The following is a 21933-nucleotide window of genomic DNA, read 5'->3' as shown; positions in this document are numbered from 1 at the left end:
TAAGTTTTACAATCTGTTATACAGATAGGGTGAGTTTTCCCCTTCACTGTTCTTCAAAGCTCTGGTTTATTAAAACTTTTTTCTCAATTTGTTCAACATTTATATCTAAAAATTAGCTTTAGTGCATTAAAATTTTTTTAAATTAATGTGTATTTATTTTTGAGACAAATTGTGAGTTGGGGAGGGGCAGAGAGAGATACAGAATCTAAATTGGGCTCCAGGCTCTGAGCTGTCAGCACAGAGCCCGATGCAGGGCTCGAACTCACAAACTGTGAGATCATGACCTGAGCCGAACTCAAATGCTCAACCAAATGAGGGACCCAGGTGGCCCAGTTTTTGTGCATTTTAAATTACACACTCAAGTAATGAGAAGAGCAGTAAGTGGAAAATGGCTAATTTCCATTTACTGCGCTAGGAGTAGTTCTAGGAGTAAAAGTATAAAGTAGTTCTAGGAGTGAAATGGAAAATTAACTCTACTCTGGCTCTTTGAGGAATAAACTAGTTTGGTGGAAACAGAATGGAATTTAAGTGGGAAGAGCCAGGTTTGATTCCCAACCCTCCTGTCTACCAGCAGGCTCCCTGAACACCACTTAACTCATCACAAATGGGGTGATGATAGCCTGTTTTTCAGAATTGTCATTAATAATGCAAAGAGACTTTTTTTTTAAATTTGAGAGAGAGAGAGAGAGAGAGCGTGCACGAGAGCAGGGGAGAGGGGCAGAGGAAGAGAGAAAGAGAGAGAATCTTAAGCAAGCTCCATGCTTAGTGTGCAGCTTGACCTCGCACTCAATCCCACCACCCTGGGTTCATGACCTGAGCCAAAATCGAAAGACTGACGCTCAACCAACTGAGCCACCCAGTTGCCCCCAAAGGGACTTTCTATGTTACATGCCAAGCATGGCACCTATACCTAAAAAATAGTTCTCCATATGTATTTGGCTTTTCTCCCCTGCCTAGTTAAAACCCAAAACACCATTTACTATCACCAGGGAGAAAATGTTACATATTTAAGTGCATCATTGATTATACACTGGTGCGCATACCTTGCTCTTTTTCATTGCGGATCGATACCAGATTTCCCCCAAATCCTATACAAGCTTTTCGTGCCTCTTGCCAATTTTTTCTTTCTTCTTCAACAAATCCGAAGATTTTGAAACACTTGGATGAAAGAAGAAAATAGGGGCTAAGTAAAGATAATTGTATTTGCCCTAAAGAAATGTAAATTATTCATGCCATCCCCCAATAGAAATCCAAAAGGTTAAGTTAGTTTTATCACCCACAGACTTTCTCCGCAAAGTGTTTTTTCTTCCTTGTAACAGAGGAAACATCTACGTAGAAAATATCTTCAAGTATACTCTCCACTTCCACAAGGAATTTGACAGAGAACCTCCATCTAACCTTGCCTAACATTTTCTAAAGTAGCTAGGTAAGCAAAAGTTAACTTTAAGCCCAAGAGTTTGCATTGTCACCCTCCGTAATGATCGATGCCAAGACTACTGCTAATTTATTTAGTACCTTGTTATTGTAAAAATTCCAGCCTTCCTTACAACCTCCTGGGACCCCGGGCACAGTTGGAATGACCGTGGAATTGATGGTGCTGTTGTGCCTCTGGCAAATGAAGGCATTTGGATAACCACAATTAATGTCATTCCAAAACCCTGGCAAAGGACAAAATAGTTCAATTAGATTTACGTATTTGCATTTAAAAACCTCTTTTTTTTAAATAAAATGCAGTTCTGTTTCATAAGGATTCTCAGAAATGGCTTAGACTACAACACCACGTTTACACAAGTAACTAGAAAGAACCATGTCATACCCTTTTGTTCTTTCACTTAAACTAATAATAGTTCACTTTATTTATTTCTTTTATTTTATTTTAGAAAGAGAGAGTACAAGTGGGAGAGAGGGGTAGAGGGAGAGGGAGGGCGAGGGAGGGAAGGAGAAAGAAAGGGAGGGAGGGAGGGAGGGAGAGAGAGAGAGAGAGGGAGGGAGGGAGGGAGAGGGGGAAGGGGGAGGGAGGGAGAGAGGGAGGGAGGGAGGGAGGGAGAGAGGGAGAATCTTAAGCAGGCTACACACTCAGCATAGAGCCTGATGTGGGGCTAGATCCCACAGCCCTGGGATCATGACCTGAGCCAAAATCAAAAGTCCGACACTCAATAGACTGAGCCACCCAGGCGTCCTGATAGTAGTTCAACTTTATAAAGAACTTCCTATGAGCCCAGAATTAACTTGGTGTTGTAGATGTTTTATCTAAACAGTCAATAATAGCTAAAAAGAATAATCTAATAGTATCTAAACTTATAGATACCAAGCATTTGTTTAGTGGTTTAGAAATTTTATGTCTTAAATTCCCTCAACAACACATGAGTTCTGGTCATTATTCTCATTTTACAGACAAAGATGTGGAGAGAGATAAAGAAGACAGATAAACATTCAGGATATTTTGCTCAAATAAAAACATAAAAAAATGCTTCCTAAAATAAGTGAGAAGATTGTATCCTTTATTAGAGCACATTTTAAGGACACATTCTCCTCACTTCTTCTGCTTTTCTTGCCCGATTTAAGTGCACAACTTGCTACTCAGGCTAGGGATGCAGCAAACGACACATCACACCACGAGGCAGATTCAAGACGATGTTTCCGTTGTCTACCTGAATTTGAGTACATGGTCACACAATTTTCATCATCATTTGCAAAATTCGGTTCACCTGTGGCCCAAGCCACATAATCCACTTTGCTTCCATCCATCCAACTGCAAGAGAAAATTCAGGCACTTAGCAATAATAACCCAAACATGAGGATAACTGGTTGCAGCCTAGTGCGAGGGAACAGATGAGTCAGTGACAAGGAACAGAGCACAGGATCTGAAGCAAAGAGAAGAGAAGGGTCTTGAGGGACTAGCAGGAAAACTCCGAGGAGCTGATGCTTCTCAGCCATTGCGCTCCTCCGTAGCCACCCAATGCCTTGGCCAGTCTGTCTTCCTTTCCCTCCCTGGAAGAAGCCACCTTTAGTCTTGAGGTGAGGGAGGAATGAAGATCCCAATTGCTCTGGAAGCGAGCCAGAGGCCAACATCCTCTCGCTGTGCTGATTAAGACCGGATTCTCACAGAACAAAACCACCCATAGAGAGAGACGGAGATTAGAGAATTTCTCATTAAAGCCCATTCTGTGATTTTCACATTTATTCTAGGGTTCTCCCAGGGCATGTGGGCTAATGGTTATTTTTTTTTATAAATTATAGAAATTCAGAGACTGTTGGCTGGAAAGACAGCAAGAGATCATCGAATCCGATCCTCTCATTTTAGAGATGATTCAAACGGGTGCTTGTCCAAAGAGGCATCAAACTTTTCTGATCTTTAAAATCAAGGAGTGTGAGGTTTGGTCTCTATTACTCAAAAATGGCAATAATGGTGAAGCAGAACACATGTGGCTAACACGTCTGCACAAGAGCCAGGAAGACATATCTGTTCCTCAAACTTAGGAGAACATGTGTATTAATGAACACGGAAAGAAACCCCAAAAATGTGCTAATTTCCTCCCTCCCGCAGCTTTTCCTGGCCCCTGTATCTAATGGAAAACAGTACCATCATTCCTTTGAAAGGAAAGCATTTCAGGCCATTGCAAGAGCATTTCAAACTAGTGCCCTTAAAGCAGTGAGGGGGGCAACATAAAAGGGCCCTTTAATTCCGGTACCAAGGATGGCCCAAATGGGAATCAGACTTGTAAAAATAAATTCGGCATTCATGTATGTATCACGCCATCTTCTTAGCATATGACTTATAAACACATGCTGGCATCCTAAAGCAAAACTAGGTGGAGTTTTTGCAAGATTAAATCAGGCTTTGAATTGTGTATTTGAGAATTATGATGTTCGAACTATGTAATGGAGTTTTTTAAAATTCTTTTGCCTTTTTTAAAGATGCTTTTTTAGATTGAGAACTCAGCAGGATTTTTTAAAATGCGTCCAGCAAAACTGAAGTCTCAAAATAACTGTGAGATGTTTATCAGATCCCTCTCTGAAGCAAAGTTGTTTTTATTTTGATGTACTTACATAAACTTTTTATCCAAGCTGATCAATAAGCCAATAAAATATGCGGGCTGTGCATCATTCCTGTTGACCTGAAAGTTGGAAGTTTACATATAATTCAATTCATACTCATGTAATAAGAAAATTCTTAAAGAAAATCTACTTATTAATGAAGCAGTCTATTTGAGACGTTTTCTAAGGAGGGATTCATGCAGAAATTTTGGGGTACATTCAAATTTATGATTTCATAGAAATAAAAAGAAAAATATTGGGGCCCTTGGCTAGCTCAGTCAGAAGAGCATGTGACTCTTGATCTTGGGGTCCTGAGTTTGTGCCCCAAATTGGGGGTAAAGAATACTTATATAAACTTTATTTTTTATTAAAATTTTTTTAATATTTATTTTTGAAAGACAGAGAAATAGAGCATGAGCAGGGGAGGGGCAGAGAGAGACAGAGACACAGAATCTGAAGCAGGCTCCAGGCTCTGAGCTGTGAGCACAGAGCCCGACATGGGGCTCAATCCCATGAGCTGCGAGATCATGACACAAGCCAAAGTCAGATGCTTAACCGACTGAGCTACCCAGTCACTTCTTAAATAAACTTTTTTTTAAAAAGAAAAAGAAAAATATACACACTATATATGAACCTGAATTTATAAAGCAAATACCTTCAATCATTCTCTACAAAAGCAAATGCCTATAATAATTAGGTTATTGAAGATATTCTTTAACACAAAGTAACTGTTTGGTATTTTGCATCTAAGGAAAGACTTTGTCCACATATATATTTGTGCAATATTAGGAAATATCCTAAATATTTCAAACCAAAATATATCCACAAAGATGCAGCGAGGTCAGACTGCCCTCGAATACCTCTGTAAGCAAATTAATTTTTATTATTTCATTATCTTCAACTTATTTTTTTCTGCTCTCCCTCTTATCTCTCTTCTGGCAAACAACAAGGACGCCATGAAGATTTGTAAAAAGAAATATTAAGTCAATACCTTTGGAAAACAATAAACTATAGCTTCACTGTTGTATGATAATTTTGGCATGACCAAGAAAGGTCTTTTATATGAATAGTCAAGCTATATGTTTAGCCAACAATTTGGTCCAATGAAGATTTTTAAATTAATAGTCAACTTCAACTAACTCAAAGGGTCCAGGATTGACACATAACAACTAGTGAAGAATTATAATCTTTGAAAATCCATCACACGTGGGTCCTCAAAAAGCTTAGACTGAAAACCGTTTCTGGATTCTGTGATTCTGCATTGAATATCTAAGCAATGAGGTAATTCATTTCTGTTATGGCCACTGCTCCTCTGGCATTCACATCTCTCCCCTGCCCTTAGAAAATTCAAATTTGGCACCTCATTTGAAATTGCACCAATAGTAGACATTATCTTTGCTTTGTCACATATCGCTGTTTCATTCTTAAATGAATCATATTCTTACATATTTCCATAGAAACTTCTTTTTACTTTCACTCTGAATAGAAACAAGATCACCAAAGTTCTTCCTGCAAAATGCTCGGGCATTGTCCATGGTTTCCTTCTCTTTGCTAAAATAGTACTGGTAGTCTTTGTAAATAACCCACCCATCTTCAGTGACTGGTGGATCTGAAAAATTAATGAAAAAGGGTGATGAATTTTACTCGGACAAATTCAAGAATTAGGTACGTGGGGCGTACAAAAGTGAAAAGGCTGGAGACGCTTTATCAGAGGGATCAGCGCGTCTGAGAGCCCAGAATAAGCAGGATTATTTATGCCAAACACAGAGTGAATTGCCTAAGGCTGCATATCCATTCTGCACCAAATCTAGAATTTTATCTTCTCAGTGAAGTTCCATGTATCATCATTGGGTCGAAGAACTCCCAGTGTAAGTGTCATCAAAGGGATCACAGAGCGGACAGGACTCACATACCTGCACCCATGATGTTCTAAGTTCAGGAAGGGAGAACTGTGAGAAAGCAGCTTGCATTTCAGTCTAAGAAAGAGCCTGTAGCCAATGCCCTTGGTGCTTCGGTGAGAACCAAGGAATTGACACACCAGGAGGGCTCCTAAGCTTTCTTTGAAACCACAGGTTTCTACAGTTCTGTGCTCCAGTAGGCTGAATAAGCGCCCCCAAAGATATCCATGTCCTAATCTCTGGAATCCGTTACCTTATATAGAAAGAGGCACTTTGTATACATGATTAAATTAAGGGTCCGGAGAGGAAGTCATTATCCTAGACCCCTGGGTGGGTCCTAATGTGATCACAAGTATCCCTCAAGTGGGAGATCCAACTGCTGAAGAAGAAAAGGATGATAAAGGAAGGATAAAGAAGCAAGATTTCTACACTGCTGTTTTTCAGGATGGAGGAGGGGCCACAAGCTCACTGCAAGGGATACAGTGCTAGAGGTTAGTAAAGGCAAGGAATCAGATTCGCTCCTAGAACAACTGGAGGAAGCAGGGCCCTGCCGACTTTGGCCCAGCGAAACCGAGTTCCTATTTCTGACCTTCACACCTACAAGGGAATAAATGTGCTTTGCTTTAAATCACCAACTTTGTGGTCATTTGTTGGGAACAACAGCCATGGGAACCTAAGACAGTACTAAAGAGAAAACCTGGGCCCTTGGGTTTGATCCAAGAGCCCTTGACCCATTGTGTTAAAATGTTTTGTTTTTGTGCATGTAAGCATCTGTCTGGAGGAAAAGATGCATTCTTCCACAACATTCTCAGAGATATTAGGAACTCTGCTCTTCCTAGGTGAAGTATTTTCCATGGAGAAAGGAAAGAGCAAAAGAAACCATCAGTGTGAAGATCACGAAATAAGAAACACCTACTGTCTTGAGGAGCTGGTGTTGGCTCAGGTTTTGGTGTTTGTCCTGCAAAACAAAAGAAAATCAGATTAGAAAGTGTGCTTGAACTTCTGCAATCACACATCCTTCTAAGTTTACTATTTCATGAGTCGAAACCACTCAAAATGTAGCCGTTCTATCTTTCTCTCCCTCTCTTCCACTCCTCAATTGTCCTATCATGTTGTGGAGGAAGAGAATGAAGGATAAGAGAATTGGTACGGGAATAGCCACCAGAAATTGGAAGACATTTTTCAGACCCAACAAATAGTGTCATAGAAAGGAACATAACTTTCGGAATCAGAAAGCCTAGTTTCAAATCCCAGACTGGGGTTTAAATTGCCTACCTTCAACTCTGTCAACTGCTAAATGAAGTTAGTAGTATGTGTAAAGAGGTAGGGTAAATTATGTACACTATTGGTATATAGAAGATACTCAATAAATGTTAGGTTGACAGTTACTCATCTTATAATGAGCTGTGAACTTACTTAAACTTTCATGACTTTAAACCATTAAAGATGAACTATTTATTTATAAAATGTTTTTTTCCAATAATCTTATTTTTATTAACGGTATCTTATCCTAACAGTTAAATGAAATATTTTTCTTTCCAAGGAGTTAATGATATATCTGGACTTTATTGGAATCTGAGAAAAGGACTCAGGTCACCCAGCTTTGGGCTTAATGTACTTAACATCTGGAAGAACAGAGTTAGTAATAATGCGTAACTCACTGGTAACTAGACCACTAAAGAAAAACTGGCCACTATTTATTCCTCTGCTCTGAAAACTTTGCAAGCACTAATCTATACAGGAGTGAGGAAAACAAGCAGACAGACAACAGGAGAGCAACCCAGTGTCTCTAGTAGTGGAGTTGGGGCCATGGCCAAAGTCCTTCAACAGCAGAGGGTAGTGTGGTTCCACGGACTGTTTACAAATGAGGAAGATTCCGTATATTGTGGTTCAAGGGAAGATCTGTTTGTCTCTTTATCTTAACAAAAGAACCTGGATCCTCTGGCCGCAATGCCTGACTTGGACACATGGAACTTTCTGAGTCCTAGATCATGACTGAAAATCTGCACGGACACTCCTTTGACCATCATAAACATGGTGCCTATAGTAGCATTGGAAACCTCAAAATGGTGCTTGTTTTTTGTTGAATATTTATTTAAGAAATCAACATTTAGAATATTCTGACATTGGGAAACCTTTACCTACTGGATGGCTCATATAGGTCAGAGGATGAATATTCCAAAGAAGAAATAGCATGCAGATTATTCTACTTACAGAGTAGAATGCCCACCCACTGCCATCCCTGTAGAACCTGAGCCAGAATCACAGCTCGTGGGAACAATTTTAGAGAATATGACTGTCATCCAGGATTCCCGGGTGGCCTTTTAATCATCTGTTCCTTTGTAACATTTATCTGTGCTCAGTGACTTCATTTTTATCCTATGAAATGATGGCCCTGTCATTTTCCTTATTTGGTTATTTTGTCTGTTTGGTTCTGCTAATAAAAGGAAAATACTGGCATATCGGTACTGGTTAGTTCTCTAATGTGATATAAAATAGAGGGCAGGTACTATACCTTTCTGTATCTGGCAAATCCAGTTGTTAAGATGTTCACAGTTAATATCATTCCAGAACATAGCAGAGTCACCTTTCAGCTCACCACAGTATTCAACATTTTGATAATTATTAGGTTCTCCATAAGCCCAATTTTCATATGAAACCTATGTCAGAAACATTACATTGCAACCATTAATCTCTTAAGTCATTTAAATCAGGCCATTGCCAATCATGTATCTAAACAAAGGAAAGAAGGTAAAGGTATATTAACATTTTTTAATCCATTCACTTTTTTTTGCAATAGCTTTGTTCTGAAAGCAAGGTTTATGAAAATGGGTGGGAAAGAAATAGTTTTCATTACACAGAAACTTTCAAAGTTGACTAGAATATGTTATTATTATAAAATCTTCTTTGGTCTCACTGATAGAATGGATCCAGGGCCTTGAAAGTGGGATTTCTATATAGGAAAAACCTGGCAGAAAAGCTCCCCCAGTCAGTATTGGGGGTTCCTAAATCTCTAACCCATTCTTAAGTGCTAATATTTTAGTGTGATGTTGAAAATTTTCTCTTTATTAGGTAGGATACAGAAATACAATTCATTTTTCTAATAAAAGAAAAACACCAAATGCTGCTAACAAAACTATATAACTTCACCTAAAAGAACAGTGGAAATAAATGGAGGGCTGGGTGTGGAACCCCTTTGCAGTTTTTAGTGTAGAATCATAGCCAACAGAGTTTTAGACTACGCATTTTCCAGAAATATCAATGTGAAACCCAAGTGTCAGAGGAGCTATCAAATAAATCACCTTCCTCAAGTGCCTTGAAGAGTTGCTGATGGGTTATAAGAAGAGGTAGAACTGAAATTACACAAATCACTTCCTGGGATGACCAGACTGCTAAATGCCACCAACACGTGTCATAGCCTCACACTTCCCCATTCTTAGGAATGGAGAAGGCTGACAAGGCCCAATGGTTATTAATGGATTCTCAAAAATTGTTTCCAGATCTCCTGCTCTATAGGATGCTATACACCACTCGATTTTTTTATATTAAGTTAAAATTTTTAATTCCAGTGTAGTTAACATACAGTGTTATGTTTGTTTCAGGTAAACAATATAGTGATTCAACAATTCTATATACCTTACTCAGTGCTCCTCATGGTAAGTGTATTCTTAACCCCTTTCACCTACTTCACCCACCTCCCTACCCTCTGAAAACCATCAGTTTGTTCTCTTAGTTAAGAGTCCATTTCTTGATTTACCTCTCGCTCTCTTTTTTCCTTTGCTCATTTGTTTTGTTTTTTAAATTCCACATATGAGTGAAATCACATGATACTTATCTTTCCCTGACTGACTTATTTCAGTCAGAATTACATTCCCTAGCTCCATCCATGTTGTTACAAATGACACGTTTCATTCTTTTTTATGACTAAATAATATTCTAGATTTTTGTGGCTGATAAACATAAGCACTGATGGATACTTGGGTTGCCTCCATAGTTAGCTCTTATAAATAATGCTGCAATAAACACAGAGGTACATGTACACCTATGAATTACTGTGTTTGTATTTTGGGGTTAAATAACCCAGTAGTGCAATTATTGGATTATATGGTAGTTCTATTTTTAAGTTTTTAAAATTTATTTATTTTTGGGAGAGCAGAAGCCAGGGAGGGGCAGAGAGAAGAGAATAGAGGATCCGAAGCAGGCTCTGTGCTGACAGCAGTGAGCCTGATGTGGGACTCGAACTCAAAAAATGTAAGACCTGAGCCAAAGTCCAATACTAAACTGACTGAGCCGCCCAGGTATCCCTATTTTTAACTTTTTGAGGAACCCCCATACTGTTTTCCACAGCAGCTGCAGCAGTTTGCATTCCCACCAACTGTGCACAAGGGTCTCCTTTTTCCCCACATCCTCACCAGCATTTGTTTAAAACTCAATTTTGGGGCACTTGGGTGGTTCAGTTGGTTGAGTGTCTGACTTTTGATTTTTGACTCAGGTCATAACCCCAGGGTCATGAGAGCAGGCCCCATATTGGGCTCTATGCTTAGCATGTTTAAGGTTCCCTCTCTCTTTCTCTCTTTCTCCTCTCTCTTTCTCTCTCCCACTCATGCTCTCACTCTCTCACTAAAAAATAAAAATTAAATAAAAAATTTAAAAACACCCAATTTTTAAGAAGTTTACTTGCATACCAAGTTTATACAATAGAATGAAAACATTATTTTATTGAAGCTAGATCAATGAGTGTTCTAATTTTTTTTTATCCAGTCAGCTATGCTTAGATTTTGGGTGAACAGAACTAAGTTAGGGCAGGGGTAGAATAATGATCCTCAAATAGGATTTCTTTTTGCATAGAAAAATGTTTCTAGCTATCATAATAACCCGTTTTACCAAAAATTTGGATTAGTCCCAAGGGTAACATCAAAATAAATGCATGATAGAGTAAGAAAACAATATAGCCGATCAAATTACTCACCGGAGAACCGTCACTCCAAGTAAAACCCTCTGAAGGACTACCATATGTAAGTCCCAACCAAAACAGTTCATGGTACGTGCTGGTGGCCCTGTAATTAATAAGACATAAAGAGAGCTCATACTATTGGATGAAACAAGTCTGGTGACTTAAAGAGATTTGTATGGTAGCCTAAGGAGACACATATGAGAGCTCATCAAATTTGAACGTTATCTTCAAATCTAAATGAATACACAGGTAAAAAGATTCAATGACTATAAGCATTATGCAACTGTGTATTTTGGTAGAGCCCATAAATATTCTCAAAAGGAGCCACCATTTGAGAATATATAATTATAAAGTATTGAAAGAAAGTCATTCACTTCTTCATTTGATAACATGCATTGAGGGTCTTGTATTTTTATAGAATAATTCATCACAGGATTTATATCTATAAAATTAAAGCATTTGTAAGTGAAACTAGATTTAGAAAAAAGGTCCTACGGATTTGGGATACAATACAGTCACTCAATGTAGTATCATGAACCAACAAGTTCAGAAGTAGAAGAATTTTCTCAACACCACAGCATCAGATGGGTAAAAAGAATATTGTATAGAAAAGACACTTACGCTATTAATCTCCATATTGTTTGCTGTTCCTCTTTATTATTGATACTGGCTAGATCACCTCCCAGAGCTTTACAAAAATCTCGAGATTCAAACCATGTTTTCTTCTCATGTTTTCCTTTTGCAAACAGCTAAGGATGATACCATTTCAGAAGTTATTTTATACTTCATAGCTTATCAAATCAAGAGAAATAATTATTTACTTTCGATGGGATTTTATTTTATATATTTTAGAAAGACACCACTGTGGTGTAAAACAATGTAATGCTCTTGGTTGAATATCAATTTAGGAGTATCTGGGTAACCAACCAGGTGAGATGGTTTTGTTGAGAAGAACTTAGAAAATGAAAGTATTTCATAGCACAGGAGAAATTAGATTAAAATCTTAGAAGTTAGGCATATGGGTTAGGCATACAACTCATTGGAGAAGGCAGGATTAATTTGGTTAGATGGGCAAAGTAGCATTGGAGTGGGAAAGAAAAAAATACTTTTGATACAGAGAAAGTAAGGAAACCCTCAAGAAAACAAAAATTGTGGCACAGATTGTTATCCTGTCTAATTTGAATAAACACCTGACAGTCTTTTCATCTTTGGTTGCTGGTGTCTTTTACAATTATCTTGTCTTTTTTCCTTACAGTTGCATATTTTAACAACCACTGGAGCACATGTCACAAGAGACAGTTATTTGGCCAAGTTTCCAAAAAGATGGGTTAGAATCTGAACCAAATTTTAATAGATTATATAAGTTAGGGAATTATCCAGAGGGCTACAGTGAAATGAAATCTCAGACTGGGAAATACCTATCAGTAGGCAAATAGTATAGGAATCCATTGTATCCAACAACTTTTGTAATTTTCATTCACTATTTCTCACGAGTCTTGTTCCCCACCATCACTGGCTTGTGGGAAATGGGATTGGCTTCCAATGGACTATGGCTGCCCAGCAACCCAAAGCAATCTTCACCTTGACCCTAACTTGAGCTCTCTGGACAAAAATGCCTTGTGCGAGCTTCCACATCATTAATTCCTGAGACTCCTGTGGGCACTCCAACCTGCTAGACTATAAGACTTCATTCTCTTAAATCAATTTACTATCACCTAAATTTTATTAATAATTCCCACATCTTAATATGCACAAAGACGGTCTATATATTTCCAAACAAACCTATGTAAGCACCTCTAAAAGTATATAATTTTCTAATAAAGCAAATATTTCAATGTGTTGAATATCTACCTGGATAACAACTCTACCAGAACCCTTCTTCGCTTCCTAGATCTGGAGAATTCTGCTACTTCTCTCAAAATCCTGCTCAGATCTCCATAGCCCACCACCCTCAGGTTAATGGCTGTGTATAAGATGAACTTGGCCTTTGTGTAGTATGTAGTAATTCAAAAGTTTCCAGATACAATAATAAACACCTGATTTGCATTGTCTTAGTCCTCAACCCATTTCCAAAATCTTCTCCTGTCTTGGCCCCATACATCCCCTGCTATGTAAATTATGCATTTAGACCTGACTGGCTAATCCGGATTGAACAGTTTAGCAATCTCTACTGCTAGTAGTGAAAGTGACTAACCCAACCACACCCCTTAAGTTACAGAAGACTAAACAGCGTCACTTTGAAACACATTAGTAATTCAAGTTTTCCCTCAGCCTTACCTAACTGTCTTACAAGGCACACCATGGCCACATGCCACTGAAGGGTCTGAATAAAAAAGGGGTCCTGCTAGAAATAACATCATTAGGTGGAAGATGAGCCTATTTCTGTATTTGACTAAATCTAACTTTCTCAGGAAAGAATATGCCTTGCACGAATTAAAAAAAGACCCAAATGCCTAATTCACTGAGGTTTTTGTCTGTTTGTTTTGGTCAACTGGACCGCATCAGGGGGCAATGATGGTGTGAACTTGGAATGTAAAAAATGATAGCAAGATATAAAATCATCATTTTTTTTACTGTTTTCCTAGCACATTTTTTAAAATTTATAATAGTTTATTGTCAAATTGGTTGCCATATAACAACCAGTGCTTCTCCCCATAAGTGCCCCCCTCCACAATCATCACTCCCTTCCCCCCACCTTCAGTCCTCAGTTCGTTTTCAATACTCAATAGTCTCTCATGATTTTTGTCCCTCACTCTCCCCAGGTCTCTTTCCCCCTTCCCTCCTTATGGTCCTCTGTTAGGTTTCTCCTGTTAGACCTATGAATGCAAACATATGGTATCTGTCCTTCTCTGCCTGACTTATTTTGCTTAGCATGACACCCTTGAGGTCCATCCACTTTCCTACAAATGGCCAGATTCCATTCTTTCTCATTGCCATGTAGGACTCCATTGTATATATATACCACATCTTGATCCACTCATCAGGTGATGGACATTTAGGCTCATTTAAAGGACACTGAACAGCCATATGCCCCTACTTAGTCATGCCTTCATCGCCAATCGGGCTTAACGACCAGGGGCTAAATCACAACGATGGAGCATTACCTATGAGATGCCTATTTGGCATTATTGTAGACTCATTTATCAGGGCAGTTACCTAAAAGCTTGGGCTCTAAGAACAGGGCCAAATGAGATGTGACGGGCTAGCAGGAGGGGAAATAGAAATTTTCATGCAAGGTGCAAGCTCAGACGAGGGCAAGGAAGCCTGGGAGAGGCAGTGGGAGGGTGGTGAAGCAGAGTGAGTCAGGAGAGCTGTGTTTGCTGGTCTAAACGCAACCAGTCATTAGCATGCACCCAAGGAGGGCTTTTCAAAACACTGAACCCCAAGGCCCCTTCCAGATTCACAGAATTAGAATTCCTACATGTAGAGCCTGAGCACTGTGTTTGGAGTTCCGTTTGAATGCCTCGTGTGATTCTTGAGGCTGAAACATAGTCCACATTCTTTATTAGCTTAGCAATTCATAGTCACCTTGAAACACAAGCTCGATTTACTGCTGCCGCCCCATTCCTCCGGACATTTGGGCTCGGGAGTTGTGGTGGGCTCTGGCGGGCGAGTCACTCCTTCCGCCCAGTGTTTGCACACAAATTTTGCTTTTTCTTCACATCTCAAAACATCCCACAAGCCCCCAGCAACTCCAGTTCTCATGGCGACGCATCCTGCTTTTCGCCCTGTATTCAATACATAAAGAAGAATTCACTTAGCAGGCGCTACGGACGGCTGGCTCTGCTCACAGTTCAAACCCAAGGTCAACCAGTGCGGTACAACCTTCGTGGGAAGGAAAAATGCAGAGGAGAAATTCCTGCAGCATCTGGTAACTCATTTATACTATTCTTAAACTATGACTGACCTTTTATTTGTGTGGCCAAAATCCCTAACAGAATTATGAGCTCAAATGTCAGGGTTTTGATAACATTTTGCATTTTTAACATCTGGCAGGGTGCTCCCCATGTAGATTTTTAATGATACAATCATTTTAGTACAACAAAATTGACCATGATGGCAAAATAATGGTTTCATGGGTTTTTTTTCTTTTTTTTAAAGAAAACTTTTTTAAGAGCTCTTTATTTTTTCCCTGTACAGGCTTTGGAGGTCTCTCAGAACAGAAATTTTTCACACATTTCAAAGAAGATACAACTGAGCTAGAGATTTTAGTTATTTATTAAATACTCAACTACCCTTGAACTTGCTTCCTCGTCTTACAATGCAAATATCACTACCTACCTTACAAAGCAGTGATAAGTGCCAGCTTTTATGGATTAAAAATCATAGAAAATGAGGACTATAATCAGTTTAATAATTTACAAATCTGTTTTACAGTTGTGATTATTTCCAACTAGTAATTCATTCAGACAGAACTTTGAAAACAGTAGAAGCCTTTGCGAGAATGAGATATTTTTGTATTATTATTCTTCTAACAGACCTTAAGCATCTAGAGATAAACTCAAAGTTCTGGGGAGGCACATCTTTTTCAAAACATTTTCTCTAAGATCTCTGATTCCCTATGGCTCTCATTTCACCCATTTTTATTCCCTAAGGAAATTCCAGGACTAATCTCTCAGAGTCCCATTGCTGAATGAGCAGCCCCAGGAAAATTAAGGAGTTTGGCCTAGAAGTAAAAATTACCAGGGGCGCCTGGATGACTCAGTCAATTGAGCGTCCGACTTCAGCTCAGGTCATGATCTCAGTGCTTGTGAGTTCGAGCCCCACATCAGGCTCTGGGCTCACAGTTCACAGCTTGGAGCCTGAAGCCTGCTTCAGATTCTGTCTGTCTCTCTGCCCCTCCCTCCTCTCTCTCTCCATCTCTCTCTCTCTAATATAATAAACATTAAAAACTTTTTAAAAAAGAAATAAAAATTACCATTACCACTCATACTGAGACTTTAAAAAAAGTACATAGTCAGCTCTTATTCTCCTGCCCAATTTAAAAATAAACTGAAATCATACTGTTTTTCAGAACATTTAATAATTCACCAAAAATCACACTATCCAAATTACTGATTTTCTTTCTTTGTCAATAATGTGAGAATACAAATTAAGAGAACTTCTGAAGATCAGGACTTACTAAGCCAAATAGTAAATCCATGCACTTGAGCAAACAGTCTTGCTTTAGTGTTTAGTCCAGACACAACAAAACATCAGCTGTAAGGGACATGGAGTTTCTGTGCAGTGTCATACTGAATAATGTCATATGCTATGATACCAGTGTATAAAGAAGGCAAACAATGCTTCAGAGACTCTTTCCAGAACCACTGACTAGGGAGGACAAATAGAAATTGATAGGGAGGCACGGTGGCGTTCGTACAAATAGCACAGATTTGGGAATTACACCGGCGAGCCTAAATACATGCTTGGAATATTTCTAGTCACATAAATTTTCTGAGTTCCAGTTTCCACGTACTTAAACTTGCCTTAGAGGTTTCTTCTAAGGATAAAACAAAATCCAAGATATATAAAGGGCGAAGAAGGGCAGCACACACACGACAGTGTAATTATGATTCCCTGCCCCGCCCCGGAAACACACTAATATTCCCACTCATCTCTGCATCCCCAAATTTTAAATCTCTTTAATATCATTTTAAGTTTACAGATTAAGTTTAAGTTTACTATCTGGAACATCTGTGCTTATTTAGGATTTCATAAATATTTTTCAAACAGAGCAATACCAGACACCTAGTAGTTTTATCTTCTGTGTTTACTTAGACCACTGAGAACTAATTAGAGAAATCAAAAAAAGAATGAAATATAAAATGCCACAAGCACAATTAATTTATGAAGTGCATTCAGAAAGGTACACGGAGGGATACTAGGCTTTGCCCAGCGCGCTTGTGGGGTGAGTGAAAACCTCAGCCCAGCATCGCTCATACCTGGCATATCTGAATTCCAGTGCGTGAACTGAACATTTTCCTCAATGGTCCATTGAAAGGTGCCTTTGTTTTGTACGTCGGAAAGTCCCGTCCAAAAATATCTTTCAGGCCTCAATCCAACCAAACTAGTTAGATACGCTTGTTCATATCTTAAAAGAAAAAAATTAACTACATTTTAGAAACGTGAATTTTTCCAAAGGGCAACATGCAAAGCATTTTAATTAGGTGTTAGAGCTATGATTTAGTTGGTACTTAAACATACCGTGTTTTAAGTTATATGCCATTTAAATTATGCAAATTCTACTAAGGAAATGGGAAAATATCATAGAGCTGGGTGAATAAAATGACATATAGCCAAACCATGTCTGTCTATTCCTCACCAGCCCTTCCACTAAGAGACTGCTGCAAAGGCAAAGGAGAAAGTTAAGAGACTCTGGAAAGGCAAAGGAGAAAACGATAGCATTCTAAAATACATTGTTTAAAAAACTTTCCAAATATTTCAGATGCCCTACACAGCTCTTGGTCAAGTCAATTCTGCGGTCGTAACATTATCAAAGATGATATAGACAGAAAACTCTGGGTGGATTTCTCCCCCACATTTTATTCTCTTCCCTCAGGTCTGAAGCAGAAGAGAAAATTATTGAGACATACAGAGAAGCAGAGATTCAATCTCTAGAAAGAACCGGAAGGAGAATCACAACTTCCCACATTTTCTCTTTTGATCTCATCGATGTATTTGGCATAATCTGCTAATGACACAATTTGGTTCGTAAAGTAACCAAAGTTGGCCTTAACTGATAAACATTAAATAATGAGTCTGCAATGTAGGCAAAAATTTTTCTTTGGAGCAAAAGAAAAGTGAAAAAGTGATGTTCACAGTGTCCAGGAACAAAGAGACATGTGTGACTCCAGAGTATGCAGAGAGGAAATGTAGAGGTTACAGTAACAAAATGTTTACTTGACTCTAATCTGAATAATTTCATTCTCTCAACTGAACAGACAAAAAAAAAAATGTTTAAAGTCCCAAACTCAATTTGTCCCAAATGTCTAGAAACCAAATTTAAGCACAGTTAGTGAGCTCCGGAAGAGAAATATAGAAAATGCAAGGGAAAACAAACCTAAAATATAGGGAAATCTCTGCCCCAATAAATCAAAAGTTCAATAACCAATGGATCAGTTGATCAGTCAAGATCGATCTGCACTCAGTGTAGTTCAGAACAATATCATTCTTTACATTTTATCAGGTGTGTCTTGAAAGGCCAATGGATATAACTTATTGTATTAAAACTCAATATGTCTTCACCTTTTTATGACAAATCAAATGCACATTTTCAAATTTCTTTGGGTGCCTGGGTGCTCAGTTGGTTGAGCGTCCCATTTCGGCTCAGGTCGTGATCTCGCAGTTTGTGAGTTCCAGTCCCGCAGAGAGCTCTAAGTATTGACAGCTTGGAGCCTGGAGCCTGCTTCAGATTCTGTATCTCCCTCTCTCTCTGTCCTTCCCTCTCTCACACTCTGATTCTCTGTTTCTCTCTCAAAAATAAATAAACATTAAAAAAGGTTTTTTTTGTTTCTTCTGTGCCTAATCCAGTGCTTTGCAAAGATTAAGGGAAAATAAAGACTAAAACCTCAAAGGTGCTTGGTACTTTAGAGGTCAAAAGTTATATAAAATACATCTATGTGATTTTCTGGTCTCTAGCAAAACTATCAGAGGAGAGGAGAGGAGAGGAGTGGAGTGGAGTGGAGTGGAGTGGAGTGGAGGAGTGGAGTGGAGTGGAAAGGAAAGGAAAGGAAAGGAAAGTGTAGAAGAGAAAAGAAAAGAAAAGGAAAAGAACAGAAGAGTGTAAAGGAATAGTAAAGTAGTCGTAAATATCTCTCCCCTCTTTTTTGGTGGAGACAGTGGTAAAGCTAGAACGTGGCATTTTTGAACCAATAAATTCTACTTCTTCTACTTAAAAAAAAATTTGATATATACTAGATCAGAAAAAAGTTAGGTCCATAAACTATGTTTACTAGAATATTACTTTTCTGAAATGAAATGATAATGAAATTATATAATTCATATAACACAGTGAAATCATGTGACTGAATATTGCTTTTGAGTTCTAAAAGGAGCAAAATATTTTATAGTACTTACAATGAAGAATCCAAATTCATTGGATTCTTTGAATGTAGCATGATTTTCACTACTGTAAATCATACCTCAAGATCATATGTAATTTATAGAAATTGATAGCATGTTGATGCTTAGGCTTCTAGGGAAATGTTTCATTATTTGACATACATGAAAATAGAAAGAAGATAGTTGTATACCTGTCTTCAATGGTTGTTAAGTAAGCCTTCTCATTTACACAGGTTTGCTTTGCTTCTGCAAATGTTGAAAGCGTGTGTCCAATCAAATAGCAGTAGAAGCCATGTCTTTTCCAGCCCTGTGGATGTCATCAGGCAGATTATCACAGATATTTAATAAATAGTATTATTTTAATAATTTCCCTATCATGAAACATCCATTATCAAATAACAAAGGTATCTAAAGAGCACAAATCTGAAAAGTGTGAAAGGCAATGACAATTATGTGAGTAAAGAAAACAGTAGTAGGATGTTATTCTTCATACGACACATTGTGACAAAACTGGGGGCAGAGCATGCACTCTCTCCACTTCTGAGACATCGTGATTTGTGAAATGCTTACTGGGGAGGCCGAAGAGAATGCCTAAGATTTCAGTATTAGAATAGGTAACCACAGGAAGAATTTGCAGAGGAGCAAGCCTAGTCGCCTACTAAAGTCAAAAGTAGATGATGACTATAAAACTGTATCATCTGGTCCTGGGAGAATACTTACTAAGCTTCTGACAACACGATTTGGCGTGGTTCCTCTCCCACCCTTAAAACACACAGAAATGCAAAATAAAAATAAAACAACAGGGGCAGCCTGGGGGCTCAGTGGGTTATGCGTCCTCTCCCTTAATTTTGGCTCAGATCATGATCTCATGGGTGGTGAGAGAGAGCCCCTCTTCCAGCTCTGTGCTGGCAGTGTGGAGCTTGCCTGGGATTCTCTCTGAGCCTCTCTCAAAATAAATAAATAAACTTAAAAAAATAACACTAAAGAAAAAAATTCCATACTTGAATTCAAGTGAAAGAAGAGGGTCTCTCCAGGAACTGAAAACAGATAGAAAACTAAAATACGAGAATGGGAAATCCTCAAGCTGCCACTGTACTTGTCCTGTCGTGCATCAAACCCAGATTAAGGTACGAGGGTCTGGGGCAGGGGTGCTAATCTCCATACAAATGAGCGTATTTGGCCATCAGCCATAAAATAAATCTCGGTTTACAAAAGGAGAAATTCCTAGTCATTCAGAGAAGTCAAATGCAGAACCACACAATAGAAATATTTCCACAACACAGGCCATGTAAGACTATGACATTTGAGGCTTAGGGTGGGAAGGGGATGGGCACTGATTGAATCAAAAATTATAAACCATGTAAGGCTCATGTTCTGAAAAGTCAGTAATTGACTCTCTGGGAAAAAAATATAAAAATATGCATGTTTCAGATGATATAACAAAAGAAGACAAAGAAGCAGAATCAATAATGAAAGAACAAAATGTTATGAGCAAAGAAGAGGATGTGAAGGCATAACAAATAGAATTTCTAGAAAAGAAAGTCATAAAGTTAAAAAAAAGAAAAGAAAACAACCTCAGTGGCCAGGTTAAATATAGAAATGTGGTTTTGGAAAGATTAGTCAATTGAATGAATGTAGCAGTGATGAGCATATGAAAAGAGATTTAAAGAACCCAGAGAGAACACACAGTATAGAATAAAGTTGAAATTCAACCTAAGGAACATTTCAGAATCACCAAATAAAATTAATGACTGATAATTTTCAAGATTTATAATTAAATTTTTTTTAACATTTACTCATTATTGAGAGACAGAGAGAGACAGAGCCCTAGCAGGGGAGGAGCAGAGAGAGAGGGAGACACAGAATCCAAAGGAGACTCCAGATTTTGACAGCTCAGAGCCTGATGAGGGGCTCGAACCCATGAACTGGGAGATCATGACCTGAGCCAAAATTGGAAGCTCAACTGACTGAGCCACCCAGGTACCCCAATAATTTTCAAGATTTAAAAATTAAGAGATAAATTCTGAAAATGAAGAAGCACACTGAGTACCAAAGAGAAGAAAATTAATCCAAATCTCAACATATTGTACTAAAAGCATGCAGAGTGGCAAAGAAAAGGGGCATCTGGGTGGCTCAGTTGGTTAAGCATCCTACTTCAGCTCAGGTTCTGATCTCATGGCTCATGAGTTCGAGCCCCACGTCAGGCTCTGTACTGATAGCTCAGAGCCTGCTTCAGATTATGTGTCCCTCTCTCTGTTTGCCCCTCCCCTGCTCATGCTCTATCTCTCTTTCAAGAATAAATAAACATTAAAAAAAAATTAAAAGAATGGCAAAGACAATGAGTAGATCTTAAAATCAATCAGAGAAAATACAAGTAACCATTTTTTAAAAAGAAAAATTAGGGATGCCTGGTGGCTCAGTCATTTAAGCATCCCAACTCTTAGGGAGCCTGGGTGGCTCAGTTAAGTGTCTGATTCTCAGTTTCAGCTCAGGTCATAATCTTGCAGTTTGTGGGTTTGAACCCCTCACTGGGCTTTGTGCTGACAGCTGGAAGCCTGGAGCCTACTTCGGATTCCGTGTCTCCCTCTCTCTCTGCTCCTCCCCTACTTGTGTTCTGTTGGCCTCTGTCTCTTTCGCTCAAAAATGAATAAACATGTTTAAAAATTTTTAATAAGGATAAAAAGAAGAATTAGTCTAATAATAGGAACTCCAATGGCAAAAATAAAGGCCAGGAAAAAATGAAGTAATCCTGAGTGGTTCAGTCAGTTAAGCATTCGACTCTTGATTTTAGCTCAGGTCATGAGTTCAAACCCTATGCTGGGCTCCATGCTGGGTGTGGAGCCTACTTTAAAATATATACATATACCCCCCCCAAAAATATATATATATATTCATGCATATAAACATATACATATATATGTGTATACATAAGTATATTTTTTGTATATGTATATATTTAGTATCACTAAAAGTTTTACTTTGTCAAGAAGGAAGTTTATA

General features: G+C 38.4%; 1 protein-coding gene across 1 annotated transcript in view; it reads right to left on the bottom strand.

The window, feature by feature from the left end:
* Positions 1-21933, bottom strand: part of MRC1 (mannose receptor C-type 1) — a 94095-nt gene that overhangs the window by 23670 nt on the left and 48492 nt on the right. Inside the window, exons 10-21 of the mRNA XM_029955580.1 lie at positions 19125-19240; positions 16815-16963; positions 14419-14618; positions 11512-11639; positions 10906-10993; positions 8452-8596; positions 6853-6894; positions 5484-5647; positions 4051-4118; positions 2652-2752; positions 1516-1658; positions 1044-1158 (exon numbers count right to left, since the gene is read on the bottom strand). Of these exons, the coding sequence (XP_029811440.1) occupies positions 1044-1158; positions 1516-1658; positions 2652-2752; positions 4051-4118; positions 5484-5647; positions 6853-6894; positions 8452-8596; positions 10906-10993; positions 11512-11639; positions 14419-14618; positions 16815-16963; positions 19125-19240 (1459 nt within the window). The remainder of the gene's footprint in view (positions 1-1043; positions 1159-1515; positions 1659-2651; positions 2753-4050; positions 4119-5483; positions 5648-6852; positions 6895-8451; positions 8597-10905; positions 10994-11511; positions 11640-14418; positions 14619-16814; positions 16964-19124; positions 19241-21933) is intronic.

Source organism: Suricata suricatta, chromosome 10 (genome assembly GCF_006229205.1).
Source record: "Suricata suricatta isolate VVHF042 chromosome 10, meerkat_22Aug2017_6uvM2_HiC, whole genome shotgun sequence".
Lineage (NCBI taxonomy): Eukaryota > Metazoa > Chordata > Mammalia > Carnivora > Herpestidae > Suricata > Suricata suricatta.
This window is presented reverse-complemented; position numbering and strand designations above follow the sequence as displayed.